The 21,579-nt window shown below is 44.0% G+C and overlaps 2 protein-coding genes across 2 annotated transcripts in view; one reads left to right on the top strand and one right to left on the bottom strand.

The window, feature by feature from the left end:
- Positions 1–12,991, bottom strand: part of LOC139538042 (amyloid-beta A4 precursor protein-binding family B member 3-like) — a 32,788-nt gene extending 19,797 nt beyond the window's left edge. Inside the window, exon 1 of the mRNA XM_071339956.1 lies at positions 12,589–12,991. Coding sequence (XP_071196057.1) covers positions 12,589–12,637 — 49 coding nt within the window. The 5' untranslated portion in view covers positions 12,638–12,991. The remainder of the gene's footprint in view (positions 1–12,588) is intronic.
- A 1,595-nt stretch (positions 12,992–14,586) lies between these two features.
- LOC139538044 (SLC35A4 upstream open reading frame protein-like) lies at positions 14,587–21,218 on the top strand. The gene is made up of 3 exons (XM_071339960.1): positions 14,587–14,790; positions 16,286–16,369; positions 18,516–21,218. The coding sequence occupies exons 1-3, from the start codon at positions 14,776–14,778 to the stop codon at positions 18,711–18,713; spliced, it is 297 nt and encodes a 98-aa protein (XP_071196061.1). The 5' UTR covers positions 14,587–14,775; the 3' UTR covers positions 18,714–21,218.
- Positions 21,219–21,579: the final 361 nt, after the last annotated feature.

Genomic DNA, 21,579 nt, shown 5'->3' with positions numbered 1-21,579 from the left:
AATAGCTCAACCCTAGTCTTCGTGCGGATTTACGGTGGGTAAATCACACCTTGCTGGCTGGCAAGGGAAAAAAAACACCCAGCATGCTGGCAGATTCCCCCCAAGCCACGGATGTGCCCCTGAGACGGCAGACAGAGTGGGAGGGTCGTCACACGTCATAGCTGACACCCCATTCTTTCTGCTGACATCTTGGAATCTTAATCTGGAGTGTAAGGACAAAGAAGCAGGTACAGGGAGTGAACATTTAATGAATTTAAACATTTAATGAAACACGGACATGAAACAGAACACGGACAGCGTCTGGACAGGGGAAACGTAAATGACAATGCTGACGCGGGGAACCAACGGAGGAACATACAGATATAGACGGGGCAATCAACAATATGAAGAAGTCCAGGTGAGTCCAATGAACGCTGATGCGCGTAATGATTGTGACAGGTGTGCGTAATGAAGGGCAGCAGACGTAACAGTACCCTAGGGGTGCCTCCTGGCGTCCCACATGGGCGAGCCTGACGGGCTGGCCGAAGCATGGGCGATGGACAAGCCGGCTGAGGCGTGGGAGCCCGACGAGCCGGCTGAGGCGTGGGAGCCCGACGAGCCGGCTGAGGCGTGGGAGCCCGACGAGCCGGCTGAGGCGTGGGAGCCCGACGAGCCGGCTGAGGCGTGATGTGGGATGGGCGCCTGCCAAGCCAACTGAGGCAATAAAACCTCACGAGCCAGCAAAGGCGTGGGGCAATCAACAAAGTGAAGGAGTCCAGGGGAGTCCAATGAGCGCTGATGCTCGTAATGATGGTGACAGGTGTGTGTAATGAAGGGCAGCCTGGCACGCTCGAGCGCCAGAGAGGAAGAGCGGGAGCATGGTGACACGGAGAAGATATAGAGCAATAATAGTATTTTTTAGGCACAGGGAGATTTTACTGAAATTCTTTTTCCGAACTTTGCATCTGCACAGTTCTTCCAGTAAATGTGTTTTTGTGTAAAATGTTCAGTGTAAATTGTTAAAAGTAGTCCTTCTGCATAGAGTTGTATGGTTCGTTAACCTTTGAAATCAACGTTTTTAGTTTGGAATACAATTCAAAGTGAAACACATCTGAGTCTCAGCACCAATGGCTTTCCTGACTCAAGAGGGCTTTCTATTGAATAATAGAGTTCATGAAGTCCGTGAAGTATTAGTGTATTGTCTCAACACCAATGACACAGGGGAGTAATAATTAAGCCTGTGGTTGGTCATTTCAAATGGTCATCTCTGAAGTAATATATGTCATCACCATGCTATTTTGAACCAGTTCCTGTCTATTGTCATAAATACTCTTCTCTATATCATGGCTTTTCTTCTACCTAAATATTTACTGATCTGATGTAAGTGAAGCCTCCATTATGACTTCAATTGTAGTACTAGGCTTCTGTCCCTGGATTGTACTGACCTGTAAGGTGAAAAAGTGTATGTGTTCCAATCGCACAGAAGGTAAGCTACACATGCATTTCTTGCAGTTTTACTTAGTGTTGGGAGTAGAAAGCAGAATGCAGACTAGTGAAAGTGTGCCATACAGCAGTGAATCTCCAGGAGAGGGTGTTAGTGAATTATTGATGAATCCCAGAGTCTGCACTGCGTGATCAGTCCCTATAGCAACTCCTGCTGTAAACCAGCTGGTCCAATGAGCTAACAGGGGAACAGACATTCGCGTGATATTGTTGTGTGTGTGCACGTGCATTAGATTAATGCATGCGCATGAATGTGACTGCTATTCCTGTGACAGGCAGAAATGAGCTAGTCCACCATGCGGTATCAGCCATAGCTTTGTCAGAGTTGCCTTTACTCATTGGTGCCAGTCTGCACTTGAGAGGTGTTCCCAAGTATTTTGTTACATTGATTTTGGCAGGCTTTATTTAATTATGGTCCCCGTTCAAATAACTCAAGTCTCCATTGGGACTAAGTGGATGTAGGGACGCGGTGTTTCTATGGGGGAGGAGTACAGTACAGTCCTCGCCCCCCTTGTTATTGTCACTGATGGGTGACTATCTACTCTACTCTAGATACAGATACACACTTGAGTCTCTCAACACACGTTTGGACTGAGCCTGTTACCAAAGCACTCCAAAATGGCCAATCAAGACAGAGCCGCAGATTGCGCTCCCTACGAGGCTGTAAACAGCTGTAATTGAGCAGTCGTGATGGCAGTGATTGCAGTTGGGTAGCTCTCTCTGCCCAGAACTGCCCCTTACACTAGAGAATGGGGAATGAGTAACTGGGACAGCAAATGGAATATTGAAGCATAATGGGATTTAGAAATGAGAGCTACGATTAAAAATAGAGAAAGAATGTAGAATATGTTTATAACAATGTAAAACACCTGTGCTGTAGACTAGAGCCAAAGAGAAAGTGAGACCAGAAATTACATTATGCAGAGAGAATTAAGTAGAGACTATAAATAACAGTAATATGATAAACTGTAGAAAAGGAAAGAGAGAGGGCGGGGGGAGACAGAGAGAGACAGACACAGACAGAGAGAGACAGAGAGAGACAGAGAGAGACAGAGAGAGACACAGACAGACAGACAGACAGACAGACAGACAGACAGACAGACAGACAGACAGACAGACAGACAGACAGACAGACAGACAGACAGACGGACAGACGGAGAGAGAGGGGATGGGGGGAGAGAGACTACAGTACATCTGGAGGAGAGAGTAATCCCAATGGTGCGTCTGTGCAAGGTCAGAGCTGGGCTCTATCTGCCAGAGGGATTATGGGCCAGAGTGGATCACAACTTCAATCTGGGATTCAGCTCTCAATCCGGGAGCAGGACGGCTATATCCTTTTCTACCAGCCATGCCACGCACCCCTTGACTAGTCGTAGATCTGAAGCCTATGTGCCAACCCAACCCAAACATGGACGGCATGACAACGAAAGTCAGATAAATTCATTCAAAACACATAACTGTACAGATATGGGACCAGTTTTATGTTCCGCAGGGTGCTATTAAGACTCCATTCCCCACCCTAACCCCCTCCAACCCTGCAGGATAATGTGTATGCGATGCTAACATTAGACAATACAGTTTTTTCACAATAAACTACTGACACACAGTGTCCCTGTTTACATGTATCATGCCCAGCATAAGGATGACGCTCTCTCTATCTCTCCATTTCTCTCCCTCCGCCTCTTTTGAGGGGAATTATTTTGGGAGCAATGACGTACACAGTCAAGGCAGACGCTTTGTTTGAGGAACCTGTGGTGTTTGGGCTTATGAATGAGGGAAAAGTTGATAGCAAAAAAAGGTACAACAAAGGGACAAGACTTCTATAGTCTCCTGAGAGGATATTAACAGTGTTGTTGCTCAACAATATGCATTGAACTTGACAGTTAATTCATCATTACTACAATACTAAACTGTCGAATAAATAATTGATTGTAATATCAACATTTTAGTCAACAAACGTATAATTGACTCTCCATTGACTCTGCTCTCCTTTGTGCTGACAACTAAACATTGTGCCTGCTGCCTACTGTGCTATGCATTACCCTCCCTAATAAAAACCAGCCACTCCTAACACCAGGAGAGCAACAGTTACCAAGACAACGCCAAGTCACATGGCAACCCACACAGTCACCAAGGTGAACAACACATCCTGCCCTCTGTAAATAAGAGCTCTGGGCTTGTTTTTGTTTACTGTGTGTGTGTGTGGAGAGAGGAACACTCAATTGAACACAAAAAATGAAACTACCCTCATCTAAACAATCATACTAACACATTCTCTATTTAGAAATGATGGCATGATATTGATGGTATTGATTTCAATACCACAAAATCCAAGAATTACATAAAGATCGGCGGCAAACATACGATGTACAGAAGTTTAACCAGCCATGCAATGAAGAGTTGAATTCATGTCGGCCCTCAGGGAACACAGAGTGCAAGGGCAAACTGTAAAAAAAAAGATATAATTGTCCGGAGGAACTCACAAGTAGAGGTCGACCGATTAATCGGAATGGCCGATTAATTAGGGACGATTTCAAGTTTTCATAACAATCGGTAATCTTAATTTTTCGACACCGATTATGGATGATTACATTGCACTCAACGAGGAGACTGCGTGGCAGGCTGACTACCTGTTATGCGAGTGCAGCAAGGAGCCAAGGTAAATTGCTAGCTATCTTATACAAAACAATCAATCTTAACATAATCACTAGTTAACTACACATGGTTGATGATATTACTAGTTTATCTAGCTTGTCCTGCGTTGCATATAATTGATGCGGTGCCTATTAATTTATCATTGAATCATAGCCTACTTCGCCAAATGGGTGATTTAACAAGTGCATTCGCGAAAAAAGCACTGTTGTTGCACCAATGTGTACCTAACAATAAACATCAACGCCATTCTTAAAATCAATACACAAGTATATATTTTTAAACCTGCATATTTAGTTAATATTGCCTGCTAACATGAATTTATTTTAACTAGGGAAATTGTGGCACTTCTCTTGCGTTCTGTGCAACAGAGTCAGGGTATATGCAGCAGTTTGGGCCGCCTGGCTCGTTGCGAACTGTGTGAAGACTATTTCTTCCTAACAAAGACAGCCAATTTCGCCAAACGGGGGATGATTTAACAAAAGCGCATTTGCGAAAAAAGCACAAACATTGCACGAATGTACCTAACCATAAACATCAATGCCTTTCTTAAAATCAATACACAGAAGTATATATTTTTTAACTTCCATATTTAGTTAAAAGAAATCCAGGTTAGCAGGCAATATTAAACTAGGGAAATTGTGTCACTTCTCTTGCGTTCATTGCACGCAGAGTCAGGGTATATGTAACAGGTTGGGCCGCCTGGCTCGTTGCGAAATAATTTTCCAGAATTTTACGTAATTATGACATAACATTGAAGGTTGTGCAATGTACCAGGAATATTTAGACTTATGGATGCCACCCGTTAGATAAAATACGGAACGGTTCCGTATTTCACTGAAAGAATAAACGTTTTGTTTTCGAAATGATAGTTTCCGGATTTGACCATATTAATGACCTAAGGCTCGTATTTCTGTGTGTTATTATATTTATAATTAAGTCTATGATTTGATAGAGCAGTCTGACTGAGCGGTGGTAGGCAGCAGCAAGCTCGTAAGCGTTCATTCAAACAGCACTTTACTGCGTTAGCCAGCAGCTCTTCGCAATGCTTCATGCATTGCGCTGTTTATGACTTCAAGCCTATCAACTCCCGGGATTAGGCTGGTAATACTAAAGTGCCTATTAGAACATCCAATAGTCAAAGGTGTCAGGTTTTGGCCAAGACTGTTCGGGTTTTGGTCACTAGATGTCCCCATTGCACCTTTTTTGTACCTTTTGTTTTTCTTGCTCTAATTATTGTTTGCACCTGTAGGTCATTCCCTTGTTAGTATTTAAACCCTGTGTGTTCCTTTGTTCCTTGCTCAGTGTTTGTAAGTTAGCACCCAGCCCCAGCCCAAGCCTTGTTTTATTCAGAGTTTTCTCTTGTTGGATTTTCCAGAGGTTCTCTGGTTTAGTTCTTGTGTATTATTTGAGTAGTCTTTTGAGGTTTGTTTTTCCCTGCTGTTTTTTACCACTTTGTGAAGTTTCTTTTGTATTTTGGAGGATTTCCATTTTGTGCCTTTTGGCTTTATTTTTGGACATTGTGGATTTAGTTTCTTTGCCTGAAGATTTTGTTCTTTATTAAACCACTATCGCTAGTACTGCTGTGTCTGCCTCATCTTCTGGGTTCTGACGATTATTAGTGACTGTTTCTCGCACCGGGTCCTGACAGAAACACTGAGCCATTATAATGAACCCAGAGGCAGCCAGTACCCAGGATCTTTTTTCCATGCTGTCCCACCACGAGGGGACTGTCCAACGCCACGAAGCTGCTCTGGTTCAGCAAGAGGCCTTAATGGCTAGACATTCTCAACTTCTGTCAGAGATGCTGACTTCCATAAAGCAGATTTCGGATCGACTTTCCCCGGCAACCGCTTCTGCTCCAGTTCATCAGATTCAAGTGCCCCTGGCAGTTAACCCCCTGGCTGAACCTCGTCTACCGCCTCCCCAACGGTTCTCAGGGGATCCGAGTGTTTGTAAGGGGTTTTTCACCCAATGTTCTCTCTCCTTTGAGCTGCAACCATCGTTTCCCACCGACCGGTCCAAGATAGCATATATCATCACCCTGCTGTCGGGAAAAGCCCTAGCCTGGGCTACTGCTGTGTGGGATGCCCAAAGTCCCTGCTGTGCCAGCTACTCTACCTTTGCTGAAGAATTCAAGCGAGTGTTTCAAGGTCCTACCAACGGCCCTGACTCAGCCAAACAGCTCCTGACTCTCCGCCAAGGTCGGCGCAGCGTGACGGACTATGCCATCCAGTTCCGCACTGTGGCAGCAGCAAGTGGCTGGAACGACGAGGCGCTCAAAGTGTGTTTTTTGAAGGGTCTTTCTGACACCATCCAAGATGAACTGGCCACTCGGGAACCACCGGACAACCTCGAGTCCCTTATCAAGTTGGCTTCACGCATAGACCAGCGTCTGAGAGAGAGAGAACTCAACCGTAGACCGCTCACCCTAGCTCCTATCGGTTCCAGCTCCGAGTCTCCACCTTTATCCTCGCTGGCTCCACCAGAACCCATGCAGGTTGGACGCATCTCCCAGGCTGAGAGAGACCGCCGGATGAGGGAGCGATGCTGTCTATATTGCGGCAAACCGGGCAATTTCCGCTCCACGTGTCCCGGGCTCCAGGGAAACGCACTCTCCCGTGCAGGCCTGGGAGGACTGTAACGGGAAACATAACCTCCTCCCATCCATCCAACTCCCGCCTGCTCATTCCAGTTACCCTTTCCTGGGACGACCACGAGTTTTCTCTTCAAGCCTTGGTAGACTCTGGAGCCGCAGGTAACTTCATGGATGGGGTCTGGGCGAAAGAGAATGGCGTTCCTTCTGAACCTCTGAGTGACCCCATAAGGGTTACTACGTTGGATAGAAGCCCTTTGGGATCTGGACTTGTTACTCGTGCCACTACCCCCTTGCGACTTTCAGTTTCCCAACACCAGGAAGTGATGAACTTTCATCTGATCTCCTGTTCCGAGTTCCCTCTCGTCCTTGGTTATCCCTGGCTTCACAGCCATAACCCTCACATCGACTGGTCTGTGGGCACTATCAAGCAGTGGGGTCCTACGTGCCAAGCCACTTGTATCTTCCCGAGTTCCCCTTCCGAGTCTCTAGAATCCATCGACCTGTCCCGAGTTCCCGAGTGTTACCATGACCTCAAACTGGTATTTAGCAAACAGAGGGCCACCAAACTACCACCCCATAGACCTTACGATTGCACCATCGACCTGTTTCCGGGGACCTGCCCTCCCAGGGGTCGGATCTTTTCCCTTTCTCCTCCCGAACGAGCTGCTATGGATACCTACATCAAGGACGCTCTGGCAGCAGGCCTCATGCGTCCATCTACCTCGCCGGCGGGAGCAGGGTTTTTCTTTGTGGCCAAGAAAGACGGTGGATTACGACCTTGCATCGACTACCGGGGACTCAATGCCATAACCGTCCGTAACCGCTACCCGCTACCCCTTATGGCCACAGCCTTTGAGCTGCTCCAGGAAGCAGTTGTCTTCACTAAGCTTGACCTGCGGAACGCATACCATCTTGTGCGGATCAAACCCGGGGACGAGTGGAAGATCGCTTTCAACACGCCTACATGTCACTACGAATACTCGGTGACGCCCTTCGGCCTGACCAACGCTCCGGCTGTGTTCCAAGCGCTCATAAACGATGTGCTTAGGGATATGCTTAACATCTTCGTGTTTGTTTACTTGGATGACATCCTCATCTTTTCGAGCTCCCTTCAAGAACACACTAAGCATGTCAGACAAGTGCTCAAACGCCTCCTAGACAGCCATTTGTACGTTAAGCCGGAAAAGTGTGAATTCCATTCCTCTCGAGTACAATTCCTGGGATTTATAGTGGAACCCGGTCGAGTCCAGATGGACCCCAAGAAGGTAGGGGCGGTAGCGGATTGGCCCACCCCCAAGTCCGTTAAGGAAGTTCAGCGTTTCCTGGGCTTCACCAACTTTTACCGCAAGTTCATCAAGAACTTCAGCTCGGTGGCAGCCCCTCTCTCAGCTGTAACCAAGGGTGGCAACACAAGGTTTCTGTGGGGAAGAGAAGCTGAGACGGCCTTCCAAGGACTCAAGCAGCGCATCCTCTCTGCTCCCATCCTGACACTACCAACGGCGGATGAACCTTTTGTGGTGGAGGTAGACGCATCAGAGGTTGGGGTTGGAGCTGTCCTGTCTCAGAGGGGTGAAGACAAGAAGCTTCATCCTTGCGCCTTCTTCTCTCACCGGCTTACCCCGGCCGAGAGGAATTACGATGTGGGGGATCGTGAACTCCTAGCGGTTAAGATGGCATTGAAGGAATGGAGACACTGGCTCGAGGGGGCTTCTCAACCGTTTCAAGTGCTTACGGACCACAAAAATCTGGAGTATATCCAGCAGGCGAAGCGGTTGAACTCCAGACAAGCTCGATGGTCTCTTTTCTTCAGCCGATTTCAGTTTATCCTCACCTATAGACCCGGGTCGAAGAATCTCAAACCGGACGCCTTGTCACGAATCTACTCTCCTGCCATTCGAGAAGATACTGACATGACTGTCCTTCCGGCCGCTAAGATCGTGGCTCCGATCTCGTGGCAAGTGGAGGATACCGTGAAACAAGCTCAAGCCATCGAACCGGGCCCTGGAGGAGGTCCTGCCAATCGGTTGTTTATTCCCAAGGCAGCAAGGTCCCAAGTCCTTCTGTGGGGGCACTCCTCTCGCCTCACCTGTCACCCGGGCGTAGGTCGCACCTTGGAGTTCATCCAGCGTAAGTTCTGGTGGCCCACCATAAAAGAAGACGTTGCCACTTTCGTCAAGGCCTGTTCCGTGTGCTGCCAGGGCAAATCTTCTCACCTCCGCCCTCAAGGACTCCTTCACCCTCTATCTATTCCCCACCGACCCTGGTCCCATATCTCGTTGGACTTTATTACTGGCCTTCCTCCGTCCCATGGTAATACTACGATCCTAGTCATCATCGACAGGTTTTCTAAGGCGGCCAGGTTTGTTCCCTTGACCAAATTACCTTCTGCCAAGGAAACAGCTGAGTTGGTGATTAACCATGTGTTCCGAGTCTTTGGGATTCCGCAAGATATGGTTTCCGACAGAGGTCCCCAGTTCGCCTCAAGGTTTTGGAAGGCCTTCTGCCAACTCATAGGGGCCACGGCCAGTTTATCTTCAGGGTACCATCCGGAGTCCAATGGCCAAACTGAGAGGATGAATCAGGAGCTGGAAACCACCCTCAGATGCATGGTTTCCAACAACCCGTCCACATGGTCATCCTTCATTGTTTGGGCCGAGTACGCGCACAACACCTTGTGCTCCTCCTCCACTGGTATATCCCCGCATGAGTGTCAGTTTGGCTATGCGCCTCTATTGTTCCCGGACCAGGAGGCAGAAGTCAGAGTGCCTTCAGCCTCGAGGTTCATCAGACGCTGTCGGCTTACGTGGAAGAAGGCACGTCTTAATCTTCTGCGTTCCTCTCAGCAGTACCAACAACAAGCCAACAGACGTCGCCGTCCAGGTCCTACCCTGTACCCCGGCCAGAGAGTATGGCTCTCAACTAAGAATTTACCACTACGGGTGGAGTCTCGCAAGCTGTCCCAGAGGTTCATCGGTCCCTTTAAGATTGCCAGGAGAGTCAATCCCGTTACTTTTCGCCTGCACATACCCAGATCCCTTAAGATCAATCCAACATTTCACATTTCTTTATTAAAACCTGTTGTTTTTTCTCCCCTTATCCCGGCAGGCAGACCTCCCCCTCCGCCCCGTGTCATCGGTGGCCAGTCGGCTTATACCGTCCACCGGATACTGGATTCCCGCCGGGTGCAGCGGTCCTGGCAGTATCTGGTGGACTGGGAAGGCTACGGTCCCGAGGAGCGCTCCTGGGTTCCTGCCAAGGACATACTGGACCCTGACCTCATTCGTCAGTTCAGGATCCTCCACCCTGAGAAGGCTGGTAGGAACGTCAGGAGCCGTTCCTAGGAGGGGGATTCTGTCAGGTTTTGGCCAAGACTGTTCGGGTTTTGGTCACTAGATGTCCCCATTGCACCTTTTTTGTACCTTTTGTTTTTCTTGCTCTAATTATTGTTTGCACCTGTAGGTCATTCCCTTGTTAGTATTTAAACCCTGTGTGTTCCTTTGTTCCTTGCTCAGTGTTTGTAAGTTAGCACCCAGCCCCAGCCCAAGCCTTGTTTTATTCAGAGTTTTCTCTTGTTGGATTTTCCAGAGGTTCTCTGGTTTAGTTCTTGTGTATTATTTGAGTAGTCTTTTGAGGTTTGTTTTTCCCTGCTGTTTTTTACCACTTTGTGAAGTTTCTTTTGTATTTTGGAGGATTTCCATTTTGTGCCTTTTGGCTTTATTTTTGGACATTGTGGATTTAGTTTCTTTGCCTGAAGATTTTGTTCTTTATTAAACCACTATCGCTAGTACTGCTGTGTCTGCCTCATCTTCTGGGTTCTGACGATTATTAGTGACTGTTTCTCGCACCGGGTCCTGACACAAAAGGTATATGAAATGCAAATGGTAGAGAGAGAAATAGTCCTATAATAACTACAACCTAAAACTTCTTACCTGGGAATATTGAAGACTCATGTTAAAAGGAACCACCAGCTTTCATATGTTCTCATGTTCTGAGCAAGGAACTTAAGTTAGCTTTTTTACATGGCACATGTTGCACTTTTTCTTTCTTCTCCAACACTTTGTTTTTGCATTATTTAAACCAAATTGAACATGTTTCATTATTTATTTGAGACTAAATTGATTGTATTGATGTAATATATGAAGTTAAAATAAAAGTGTTCATTGTTCATTCAGTATTGTTGTAATTGTCATTATTACGAATAAATATATAAAAATCGGCTGGTTAATCGGTATCGGCTTTTTTTGGTCCTCCAATAATCGGTATCGGCGTTGAAAAATCATAATCGGTCGACCTCTACTCTCAAGGGTGTAATGATCCCATAATGATGTGTGAGCAAGAACACCTAGTAACACTGTGATATATGAAACTGTTCAGAAGCAACAGACAGATACATCACAGCTTGTGAAATCCCCACCATCGCCCTTATTATCATGAAAGGGAAAGTTCACCCAAATTACAAAATGACATATTGGTTGATTTACCCTGTAAGCAGTCTATAGACAAGGTATGACATCAATCCATGTTTTGGTTTAGTTTCCCCGGCACTGTTTCCAAATGCTAACGTTTTAGCATTTGTGGGACAAATCCCAGTCAAGTCATGGTGCCGATATTAGCACTTCTCGCGCATCATGTTCAAATCATCTATAAGTTACTTTGTTTGAGGTGCACAATAAATGTTAAATACTTTGGGATGATTTGGAAATGATGTGCAAAAAATGCTATTGACTTGAATTGGATTTGTGCCATGACTTGAATAGAGAGAAATAGTAATGGCTTTTTTTTGTAGGCACTAACTCTGCCGTGATTCGTTTGACAAAGCCTATGGGGAAATGAATGCCGTTTTTGGATAAATCCCGAAAATAAGGTATGTGGTAAACACAGGCTTAGGAGATCTTATTCTTTTGGTCTATGAGACAAACTTCATCAGCAAACATCACATTTTGTGAATTTTGAAGCTCATAAAGGACATAAAGGCTTCATAATTCCTAAAGGTCAGGTTAACTGACTGATATTATCTCATAAAACAAAATGTATAAGATCTCCTAAGCCTGTGTTAACCTCAGACCTTATTTTCGGGATTCATCCCTAAAACCCATTCTTTCTCATTAATTTTCCCTATAGGGATGGCTGAACAAACTAGAGGTAACTCATTTGCGGGTTTTAGGACTACAAGCTGGCAAGCTCTATGGGATTTGTGCCACAAATGCTACAACGTTAGCATTTGGAAACAGTGCCAGGGAAACTAAACCAAAGCATGGTCTGCTGTAGACTGCTAACAGGGTAAGGAAACTAATGTTATTTTGCAATTTGGGTGAACTATCCTTTTAATACAAAGCTAAATACAAAAAAATCTAGTCCACTACCTGAACTCTCAACAAACACACAATCGCCCAACTCAATCTTAATAACCCTTCAAACTTTCCGACAGGTAGCCTAGCGGTTAGAGCGTTGGGACAGTAACAGAAAGGTCGCTAGTTCGAATCCCCGCGCTGACAAGGCGAAGAAAAAAAAACACCTTTACATTGCACACGTGTATAATACACACTTTTACACGTGTATAATACACACTTTTACACGTGTGAAACAAGACAAATATAAGCACCCACCGTGTATTTCCAGTTTCACTCTACAAAGTGTGTGGGACAGAATGCCTGGCCAGCCCTAGATGACACAGCACCTGTAGTTGACCCTGTCTACCAGTGAAAATCAGATTATGAGCTCGCACCTGTAGGCCAGTACCTACTGCACTCACTACTCCTCGGCCGGCCGTCTCCTCTCCCTCTGGGGAACAAGGGACGAGGAGAGAAAAAGGTCTGGAGGAGCCCAGGACAGTGTGTGTGTGTGTGTTTACTCACCGTCATAATTGACTATGATGATGGCGAGCATGTAATCCTTCCCCAGCATGCTGATAGGTGTTCCTTCCTTCCTGGCCACCTGGCTTAGCTGCACCACATTCCAGTCCAAAACGCCCTGATGCCGCCAGGACAACTCTCCCCCGCACACTCCTTACAACTGCACACCGCGCCAAGCGTCAAGGGACACACTCACATGCCAAGAGGATTCAAAAAGATTCACTCTTTCTTTCTCTGTCTGACTCTCTGTGCAAGCCCCGTCCGGGAACTCTCTGAATACAAAATAAACAATCCCTTCTCCCCCCCGTCTTGATGATCTCTTTCTCTCGACTATCTCTCTATCTGTGCTGGAGGGATGCTGTTTGTTACACTGCTGCTGCCTTTCGTTTCGCTCTCTTTGTATTGCGCTCAGTGATGCCTGCAGCTTCAGCCACTCCCCCTCCTTTCTCCCCGCCCCTTTACCTCTCTCTCTCACACGCTTTTCGATCGCTCTTCCTCTCCCTCCCTCTCTGGTTGTCCCCTGGCTCTCTGTGCCTTAAGGACTGCTGAGGCAGAGGAAAGGGCACTAAAGACAAAGGCACACCCAAAAAGCATGCTTTTTCTAGAAGAAATACATTACTACAGTTATATCTGAGGCCAACAAAAGCGCAATAATACAGAAATCAAAACAAACGTGCTTTCTCACAGACTGAATGCGACTGGTGTAGCCTATCAAGTATTCTCGTAGTGAGGGAGTCGTAATAGGTTTCAATTCAATTTGAGATGGGATGCCTCTGTGTAAAAAGGGGTGTCTCGGGAAGATTGGAGACATAAATCTGCCCCTCACAAAGAACCTGCATCTGCCAAGCCCTACTCTTAAAAAGATATGAGAAGGGACACTTTGAGAGTGCTTTTCATAGCAACATCACAGAATAGAGGATGATTTACTGTACATCTTAACTTTCCTGATGGCTGCATCAGTACGCTGTGGTGTTTTATAGGGAGGAAGGGTGTTCTATAGGGAGGAAGGGTGTTCTATAGGCAGGCTTCCTTGAAGGCGACGTCTGTTGCTGCAGCTTTTCTAAACCCATCTCTTTTCCCTCGATGCAATGCTGTAGTGTAATTATAGTGTAGTTCTAGTGTAGTTGTGTGTAGCTCAGTTGGTTTGATTCCCACAGGGGACCAGTATGAAAATGTATGCACTCACTATTGTAAATTGCTCTGGATAAGAGGGTCTGCTAAATGATGTAAATTAATCTGGCAGTTAGACTATCCTTGTCACAGTACAACCAGAGGTTTCAACCGAGCAAAAGTTAGAGGCAATGTAAGATAGAGAGCCTATGGCTGCATCTGTCCTATGGCCAGTACAATCCACAGACAATCTACCTCCCGGCTGCATATTCATTAATCAAATGGCCATACCTGTTGTATTCAGCGCGTGTGACAAGTAACATTTGATTTGACATAGCCTAATAATGTGTCCTCTTGAGCATTCTTATATGGAAATTGTTTGGAAAACACGACTGCCATTGGCATCACATGGTCTGTAGTTCCATCATGTACTTTATTTCTATGGTTCACCTTAATCAGCATCCATGTCTTGACGGCTCACACTGCGGGTCATCGTTCAGTCTGCTTGCGTCATCCTCTTCTCACATCCACCAAATTAATGTATATATGAAGCCTCCACTTCAGTTGCCGTGGCACCACCCAGTTCGCGTGTGGAATTACAACCCCCCTTGATGTACAAAGCTCCTCTGATGGCATCAGGCAGAGCCATGTATTTGTGCAAACTCTTAGAATTTTGAATATTGTTGTACTTGTTGACATTCAGTTTCATAGCATTATGTAAATGTTCCCCATGTAATCCCCCCAAAAGGCTGTCCGATTACAATTACTAATAGTTTCAAATCAGTTTATTTTACTTGCGAATACTGCAAGCTAACTTTACGCCTGCCGTGTCCTGTAACTGTACTGGCCTCAATTCCAATCCTAATCATGTAATAAATAAATAATAACGCTAGTAGCTAGATTTTAAAACGAATTGATATTGCCACATTGTAAAGAATGCTTATAACAGCGATGTAGTCCAGAAAGTAAACTGAGTAAAAACAGTCCGCACAGCGCACATGACTTTTAGTCACACATATTTTAGCAGGGAAGGAAATCGAGCCCAGTCATAAATCAGTACCACCAGCATTAATTCAAGACATGGCGGACGACAAGGTTAGTGCCGTAAACTTTAGCCTATGGAGAGTTAAACATCCGAGCTTGTATTCGCGGTTGTAGCAGTTGCTTATTAGCCAGTTTTTGGTATATTCGGTGTAGCTAACGTTACGTGTAGATAGTTGACTGACCGTTAATTAGCTTGCTAGCTTTATGTTTTTGCTAAGAAACTGTCAAACTAGCCCAGCTATGCGAGCTAGCTAACGTTTACTAAACATTACATTCATGTAGCAACCTGACCTGCTGGGCCATTGGTGACTGCTACAGTCTATATAGCTAGCAGTTGTGCTGGATATGATTGTGAGAATGTAGACTGGAAACACGATGCTCATATGCCATATTGTTTTAACCGGTAGAATACACATTTTCCTTGACTGAGCTACGGATAGAACGAGCAGACCCGTGTTTCACCAGATGTATAAATCAGAAGCATCCGGTTGGAATTGCGACTACCCACCAATTATGTTGAGGAGACGAGGGAGTATGGAGCGAGATGGAACTGATCCGACATTCCGCTGATTTTCTAATCGAAGAGCCCGATCTCAGTATAGTTTTCTGTTCGCCAAACTATAAACTGTTACGAACAGAATGCACACATTTTTGTAGACGTGACCGTTTGCCAAAGTTATAAAAAATGTGCGTTGTTTAAAAAGAATGGAGGGGCTAATTGAGTTACGGCACTAGCGCACTTCACAAAGAAGGCGTTCTCTAACTGTTATATGCAAATGATGCTTAATCACGCCAATAAAATCTCTAGCTCGTGTTTGGCTCTGCCCACCTCCTTGCTTGTTCGGCCTACTATGCTTCATTTGCTCCCATTGAAAACGACACAGAGGAAATATCTTAGTTTTACATATCTTTGTCTGAGCGGTCAAAGCTGTGCACACTAGTCCAGGGTAATCAATAGTCGATCAAGATGTTAAGTTCATTCATTCATTAGTATCGGCGAAGAATGGATTTCGTATACAATATAATGGGACTCAGTAAGAGGAAGAATTCGGATGGAATATTTGATTGTTTTGGGACACACATTTTGGACTAAAGAATCACTTGAGTGTAGATCTACCTTAGATATCAAATCAAATTGTATTTGTCACTTGTGCCAAATACAACAGGTGTCGACCTTACAGTGAAATGCTTACTTACAAGCCCTTAACCAACAATGCATTTTTTTTGTATTAATAAGAAAGAAGTAACAAATAATTAAAGAGCAGCAGTAAAATAACAATAGCGGGGCTATATTCAGGGGGTACCGGTACAGAGTCAATGTGCAGGGCACCAGTTAGTCGAGGTAAAATGTACATGTAGGTAGAGGTATTAAAGTGACTATGTAACTTAGAATAATAACAGAGAGTAGCAGCAGCTAGGCACTCAGGCACAGGAGGTTGGTGGCACATTAATTGGGGAGGACGGATTCAAGTTTTATGTGTCAATAACTTGCCTTGCTTACAGTCCTAAATTGACTTTTGACATGTACTACTACCCTTTGAGACAGCTAAAGGATCTGGCAGAGCTCAAGGACCAGCTAGAGGACATTCAGCGCCGTGTGGAGAAGGAAGTACAGGCTGGGATCCCACAGGTGAGCAGTCAGATGTCCGACACACAAACCAGGGTTTTCCAAAAATGTGGCGCCATACATTTGACCGGCAGCACTTTTAATTTACTGGACGTTTAAGACATTTACCGGACCCATATGCATTGGATGCTTAACCCAATTATGGCGTCCACAAACAGTGCAATTCAGAATGACTGAATGCAACAGAGAGACTCATGCAACAGATCAGAACATTTAGCTTAAGATTTTGATCAACAAGGATTTCTTTACATTATAAGCACAGCAATGCACACAAGGCAGTAAGCTATGCGTGAATGTTAATTCCATAATGCAATTAGTGGGAAAACACCATTGGCAAAAGCACACAGCACATGTGAGCGATTTCATACCGAGATGAAAATATCTGTTCGAAATTTTGAAAGAGGGGAGATAAAGATGCAACAACTAGCATGGGTTGCTAACATGACTAGGATTGTGCCTTTGGCTACTGGACAATGAAATACATTTGAAAACCAATTGAACATGAGAGAATAGGCTACTGATTTCATTGGCATAGTCTTTATAAAATAATTTCCTGCTGCACGTTTGGTTGGATTTTTGCTAGGCTTCTTTGAAGCAAGGTAAGACATGCCTCATAATATGTAGTAAAACGTTCAGGTTTCAAAAAATGAAGTAGTTACATATGTTTTCAAAATGCATATTGGCTCCAGCTTATTGCAAAGTGTGATGTCCTGTGTGATGTCCTGAAGCCTGCCTAGTTGCCTATGCACTTGAATGGCAAATGGGAAGCATATATTAGCTCTTTTTAATCATGGCCATCAAAACGGTTTTTTAACAAGCGATTACGTTCAGAATTGTTGCGCAATTATTAGGCTGATAAAAGCACGTTTCACTCCAGCATTAACGAACAAGCTGTTTGATGAGCTGCAGTAACCGTTCTAGCGCTACATCGACAGGTATTTCAATCAATGAATAGGCTAAAATGCATTTTCGCAATGGGATTTTTTTTTCTTCTCCTGGACAATTGGCCGGAGCTCATTTTACTTGTCTTTTCATATATTTTTTTGGGGAAGCCCTGAAACACACACAGGACTCAGTAGGGTGTCCACCCATGATATGAGTAGGTGAAAACGTGCTTTGGTGATGAAATTTAACTTCCGTAAGTTATAAAATATTTTTTGACCAAAACAAATATGATTGTTCATGTTCTGAATCGTTCAGTGGGGTCTTTCTCTAACATATCATTAACATTATATCCCAAAAGTCAGATTTTGTAACCTAGTACATACGATAATAAGCACCGAGCTCTGTTGACATAGTGGTGCAGGTTTCTCGTAACAACTTTTGAGCATTTTACATTTTGTGGCCTTTGTCTTCAAATTTGTTTCCACGGGAAGCAAAAAGCTAAATTAGCATGGCAAGAGCTGAATTAAAAGTAAAAGGCTTTGAAAATCAAAAGTTTTGATATATCCGTTGACATTTCACAAATAAACGCTTTTTTTGGTGAGAAAACTTCGAAAAAGAACAGGAATTTCAAATTAATATTTAAAGTGTATACTAAAATATGAAAATACTACATGTCATGTCTCAAAACCGATATCCACCTTACCTCTATATTGTTTTATGTCCTGCAGATTTGAGAAGAAAATGATGAGTTCAACGAAAAAGCGAGCCTGTCAGGTAGCCAGTAGCCTTAACTCTTGCACAGAATCCAGCCTAGCTGATACGATGCAATTTTCCATATTTCTTAGACCCATTTTTTTCTCTGGCATCCATTGAATTAGTCACCCTAATGCGGGCCATCTTACAAAAGTACAAGGGTAAACACTCCAATAGCTTTCGAAAAATATTATGATGGAGACATGACGTTTGGACCATTGGTTTTCTTCGAGGATTATCTACACAATTAATTTATTAGTTTACCAATTGGTCAAAGATACGTTTTTGATTGGACACCCTAGCCTCAGGCTGTGTTTTCACATAAACATGACCTCATACAAGCCATCTCTTTTCTGTAGTTATTAGGCTATATATCAAGTCTGTTTGTGCATGGATTCATAGTGCACAGGTTTTCCATACATCTTGTCAAACTGTCAGATGAGAGCAACTACACACCTGTGTGTTGCGTTTGTTTCTAACATGAGGATTATTGTGCATTTATTTGTTCCAGGGTGGCAGTGTGCTGGCCTCTCCTTTCCTCAAGGGCTTCTTGGCAGGGTATGTCGTGTCTAGGCTGCGATCCTCTGCGGTTTTGGGCGTGGTCCTTGGGACTTGCACAGGCATCTTTGCAGCTCAAAACTTTGGCGTGCCCAACATCGAGGAAACTCTGAAAGACTATTTCAACACTCTTAAAGGACCCAGCAAGTAGCAGCCCTGGTTTTGGGGGGAAATATGGATCTCTGAACCAATAAACCACACCTCCTTGCCCCCTCAAGAAGATCCATTGGACTACCCCACCTCCAAGCCCTCTATTTTAGATTGCACAATGTCCTGAACTGAGAGAAATTATACGATGTGTGTTTGTTAGGAGACATTTTGGGGAAAACGATATATTCCTTGAATTACGCATTAAGTGTCTTTACAATCATCTCTTGCAATGTGTGCAATAGTCCTGCAGGGACTTTAGCCTGTGTTTTTATATTAACTGGAAAGATAACATTGTTCCTATTTTATGCAATAGGGATTTTACTTATGGAAGTAGGTGCTTTATAGTGGGAGATCTTGTTTGCCTCAGGTCAGCTTTCTATTTCGTCTTGCTCGCAGATCAACCATATAACCTTGTTATACCCAAAACGATATGTATAACCTGTAGTATCCAGACTTTAAACATGACTAAGATAATATTATGTTCATATATACAAATATGTCCCCAGGTAGATACCAGGTTCTCAACTTATTTTTGGACTTTTAGGTCACTGTAAGTCTACAGTGTTCACACCCCTTGACTTTTTCCACATGTTGTTGTGTTACAGCCTGAATTTAAAATGGATTACATTTGGATTGTTTTGTCACTGGTCTACACACTACCCCATAATGTCAAAGTGGAATTACGTTTTTAGACATTTGTACAAATTAATTAAAAATGAAACGCTGAAATGTCTTCAGTCAATAAGTATTCAACCCCTTTGTTATTGCACGCCTAAATACGTTCAGGAGTAAAATAATAATAAGTTGCATGGACTCGCTCCGTGTGCAAGAAGTTTTTAGCATGATTTTTGAATGACTACCTCATCTCTGTACCCCACACATACAATTATCTGTAAGGTCCCTCAGTCGAGCAGTGATTTTCAACCACAAAGACCAGGAACTTTTTCCAATGCCTCGCAAAGAAGGCCACCTATTGGCAGATGTATATATAAAAAAAAAATAAGCAGACACTGAATATCCCTTTGAGCATAGTGGTTATTAATTACACTTTGGATGGTGTATCAATACACACAGTCACTACAAAGATACAGCAATCCTTACAAACTCAGTTGCCAGAGAGGAAGAAAACCGCTCAGGGATTTCACCATGAGGCCAATGGTGACTTTAAAACAGTTACAGAGTTAATGGCTGTGATAGGAGAAAACTGGGGATGTGTGAAACTTACTCCTCAGCCTTAAGTGTCCTGCTTGCGTCACCTCATTAGCTAGCTTTTGAGATGGCGCGATCGGCTAAGACACTTGAGGAGGGCGGTCACATGGGTTTGTGAGGTACTGGTACTCGCTAAGCAAGCAGCATGACATCCTTTACAAAGGTACTAAAGTAATACTACAAAAAATGTGGCAAAGCAATTCACTTTTTGTCCTGAATACTGTGCTATGTTTGGGGCAAATCCATCACTTTACTGAGTACCGCTCTCCATATTTTCAAGCATAGTGATGGCTGCATCATGTTACAGGCAATGTTCCCTGTTTTTTGGCACTGAGCAAAATTCAGGTCTGCTGAGCGCAAACTTGAACGTTGTGAAAATTCTGTGCAGCCAATGTTTGGTGTTCAATGCAGGCCTACATTCCATGAGATTCCATTCCATGAGATCCATGGGATTCCATGAAAAAAACATGTTGTGGTGTTTGATGCAAGAAGACATTTTACAAAATAAAATGAATTATTATTCCCATACCATTATTACAGAGAATCAGACCAATTATGCTTCCCTCTGCCTTTTGGCTACTTAGCTTATTCAAGCCTGTCTCAAAATACAACACGGACCCTTTAAGAGGGAAAAAAAGCTCTTTACCTGACATGCTTTTCAAAGATGTCTAGAAATGTACATGTTTTGTGCTCTTGTAGGAAGCAATCACTTCCCTATTGCTGACTACAAATTACCTATAACTGGGCTAATAACTCACTAACTTGCAAAGAGTATGAACAAAATGTGCATACGTGGCTACATGCAGCTCTCGCTTTCATCTCAAAACAAGTGCATCTACTCACGACCGCTCATGCTGTGAACACAGTCCAGTTCAAAGTAAATGGCACAGATCCATATAAGGCAATGGTCTAGCTGCATATAGGCCTACTGCAGCTCTGATTGTTTATGCAGCACCAGTCTTGTTTGTGCCTCACCATGTAGAGTACGTGTCACGCCCTGACCTTAGAGATCCTTTTTATGTCTCTATTTTGGTTTGGTCAGGGTGTGAGTTGGGGTGGGTATTCTATGATCTATTATTTGTATTTCTGTGTTTTGGCCGGGTAGGGTTCTCAATCAGGGACAGCTGTCTATCATTGTCTCTGAATGAGAACCATACTTAGGTAGCCCTTTTTCCCACCTGTCTTTGTGGGAAGTTGACTTTGTTTATGGCACATAGCCTTTAGCTTCACGGTTTGTTTTTGTAGTGTTTATTGTTTTGTTCGGCGTCTTTTCTAATAAAAATCAAATGTACGCTCATCACGCTGCGCTTTGATCAAGTTCTTTCAACGGCCGTGACAGTACGGGCTGATGCATTCCGCCTACAACAAAATCTCTTGCATAGTTTGTTTTGTTTCGGTACGTAGCATTTAAAGTGGATAATATTGTGTTGATTCGATCACAATTGCCACAGTAAAGGGAAACGTTATAACAGGGAAAACTCTAGAACATTGGTCACCAACCTTTTCTAAGTCAAGATCACTTTCTGAGTCAAAATGCAAGCCGAGATCTACCACTCAGATTTTTTTTTAACATGACTTAAAAAATGTAAACCTTTGCAACGTTAACCAATTAAAAACAGTACTGTAGCAATGAGGTTTGTGCAGTAAGCTATAGGCCC

The sequence above is a fragment of the Salvelinus alpinus genome, chromosome 13, assembly GCF_045679555.1.
Source record: "Salvelinus alpinus chromosome 13, SLU_Salpinus.1, whole genome shotgun sequence".
NCBI lineage: Eukaryota > Metazoa > Chordata > Actinopteri > Salmoniformes > Salmonidae > Salvelinus > Salvelinus alpinus.
This window is presented reverse-complemented; position numbering and strand designations above follow the sequence as displayed.

What these genes read in the sequence shown, in the direction of transcription:
- LOC139538044 (XM_071339960.1), top strand. An exon ending in TACAGGCTGGGATCCCACAG is followed by an intron (nt 16,370 to 18,515) that starts GTGAGCAGTCAG and finishes TATTTGTTCCAG; the next exon opens with GGTGGCAGTGTGCTGGCCTC.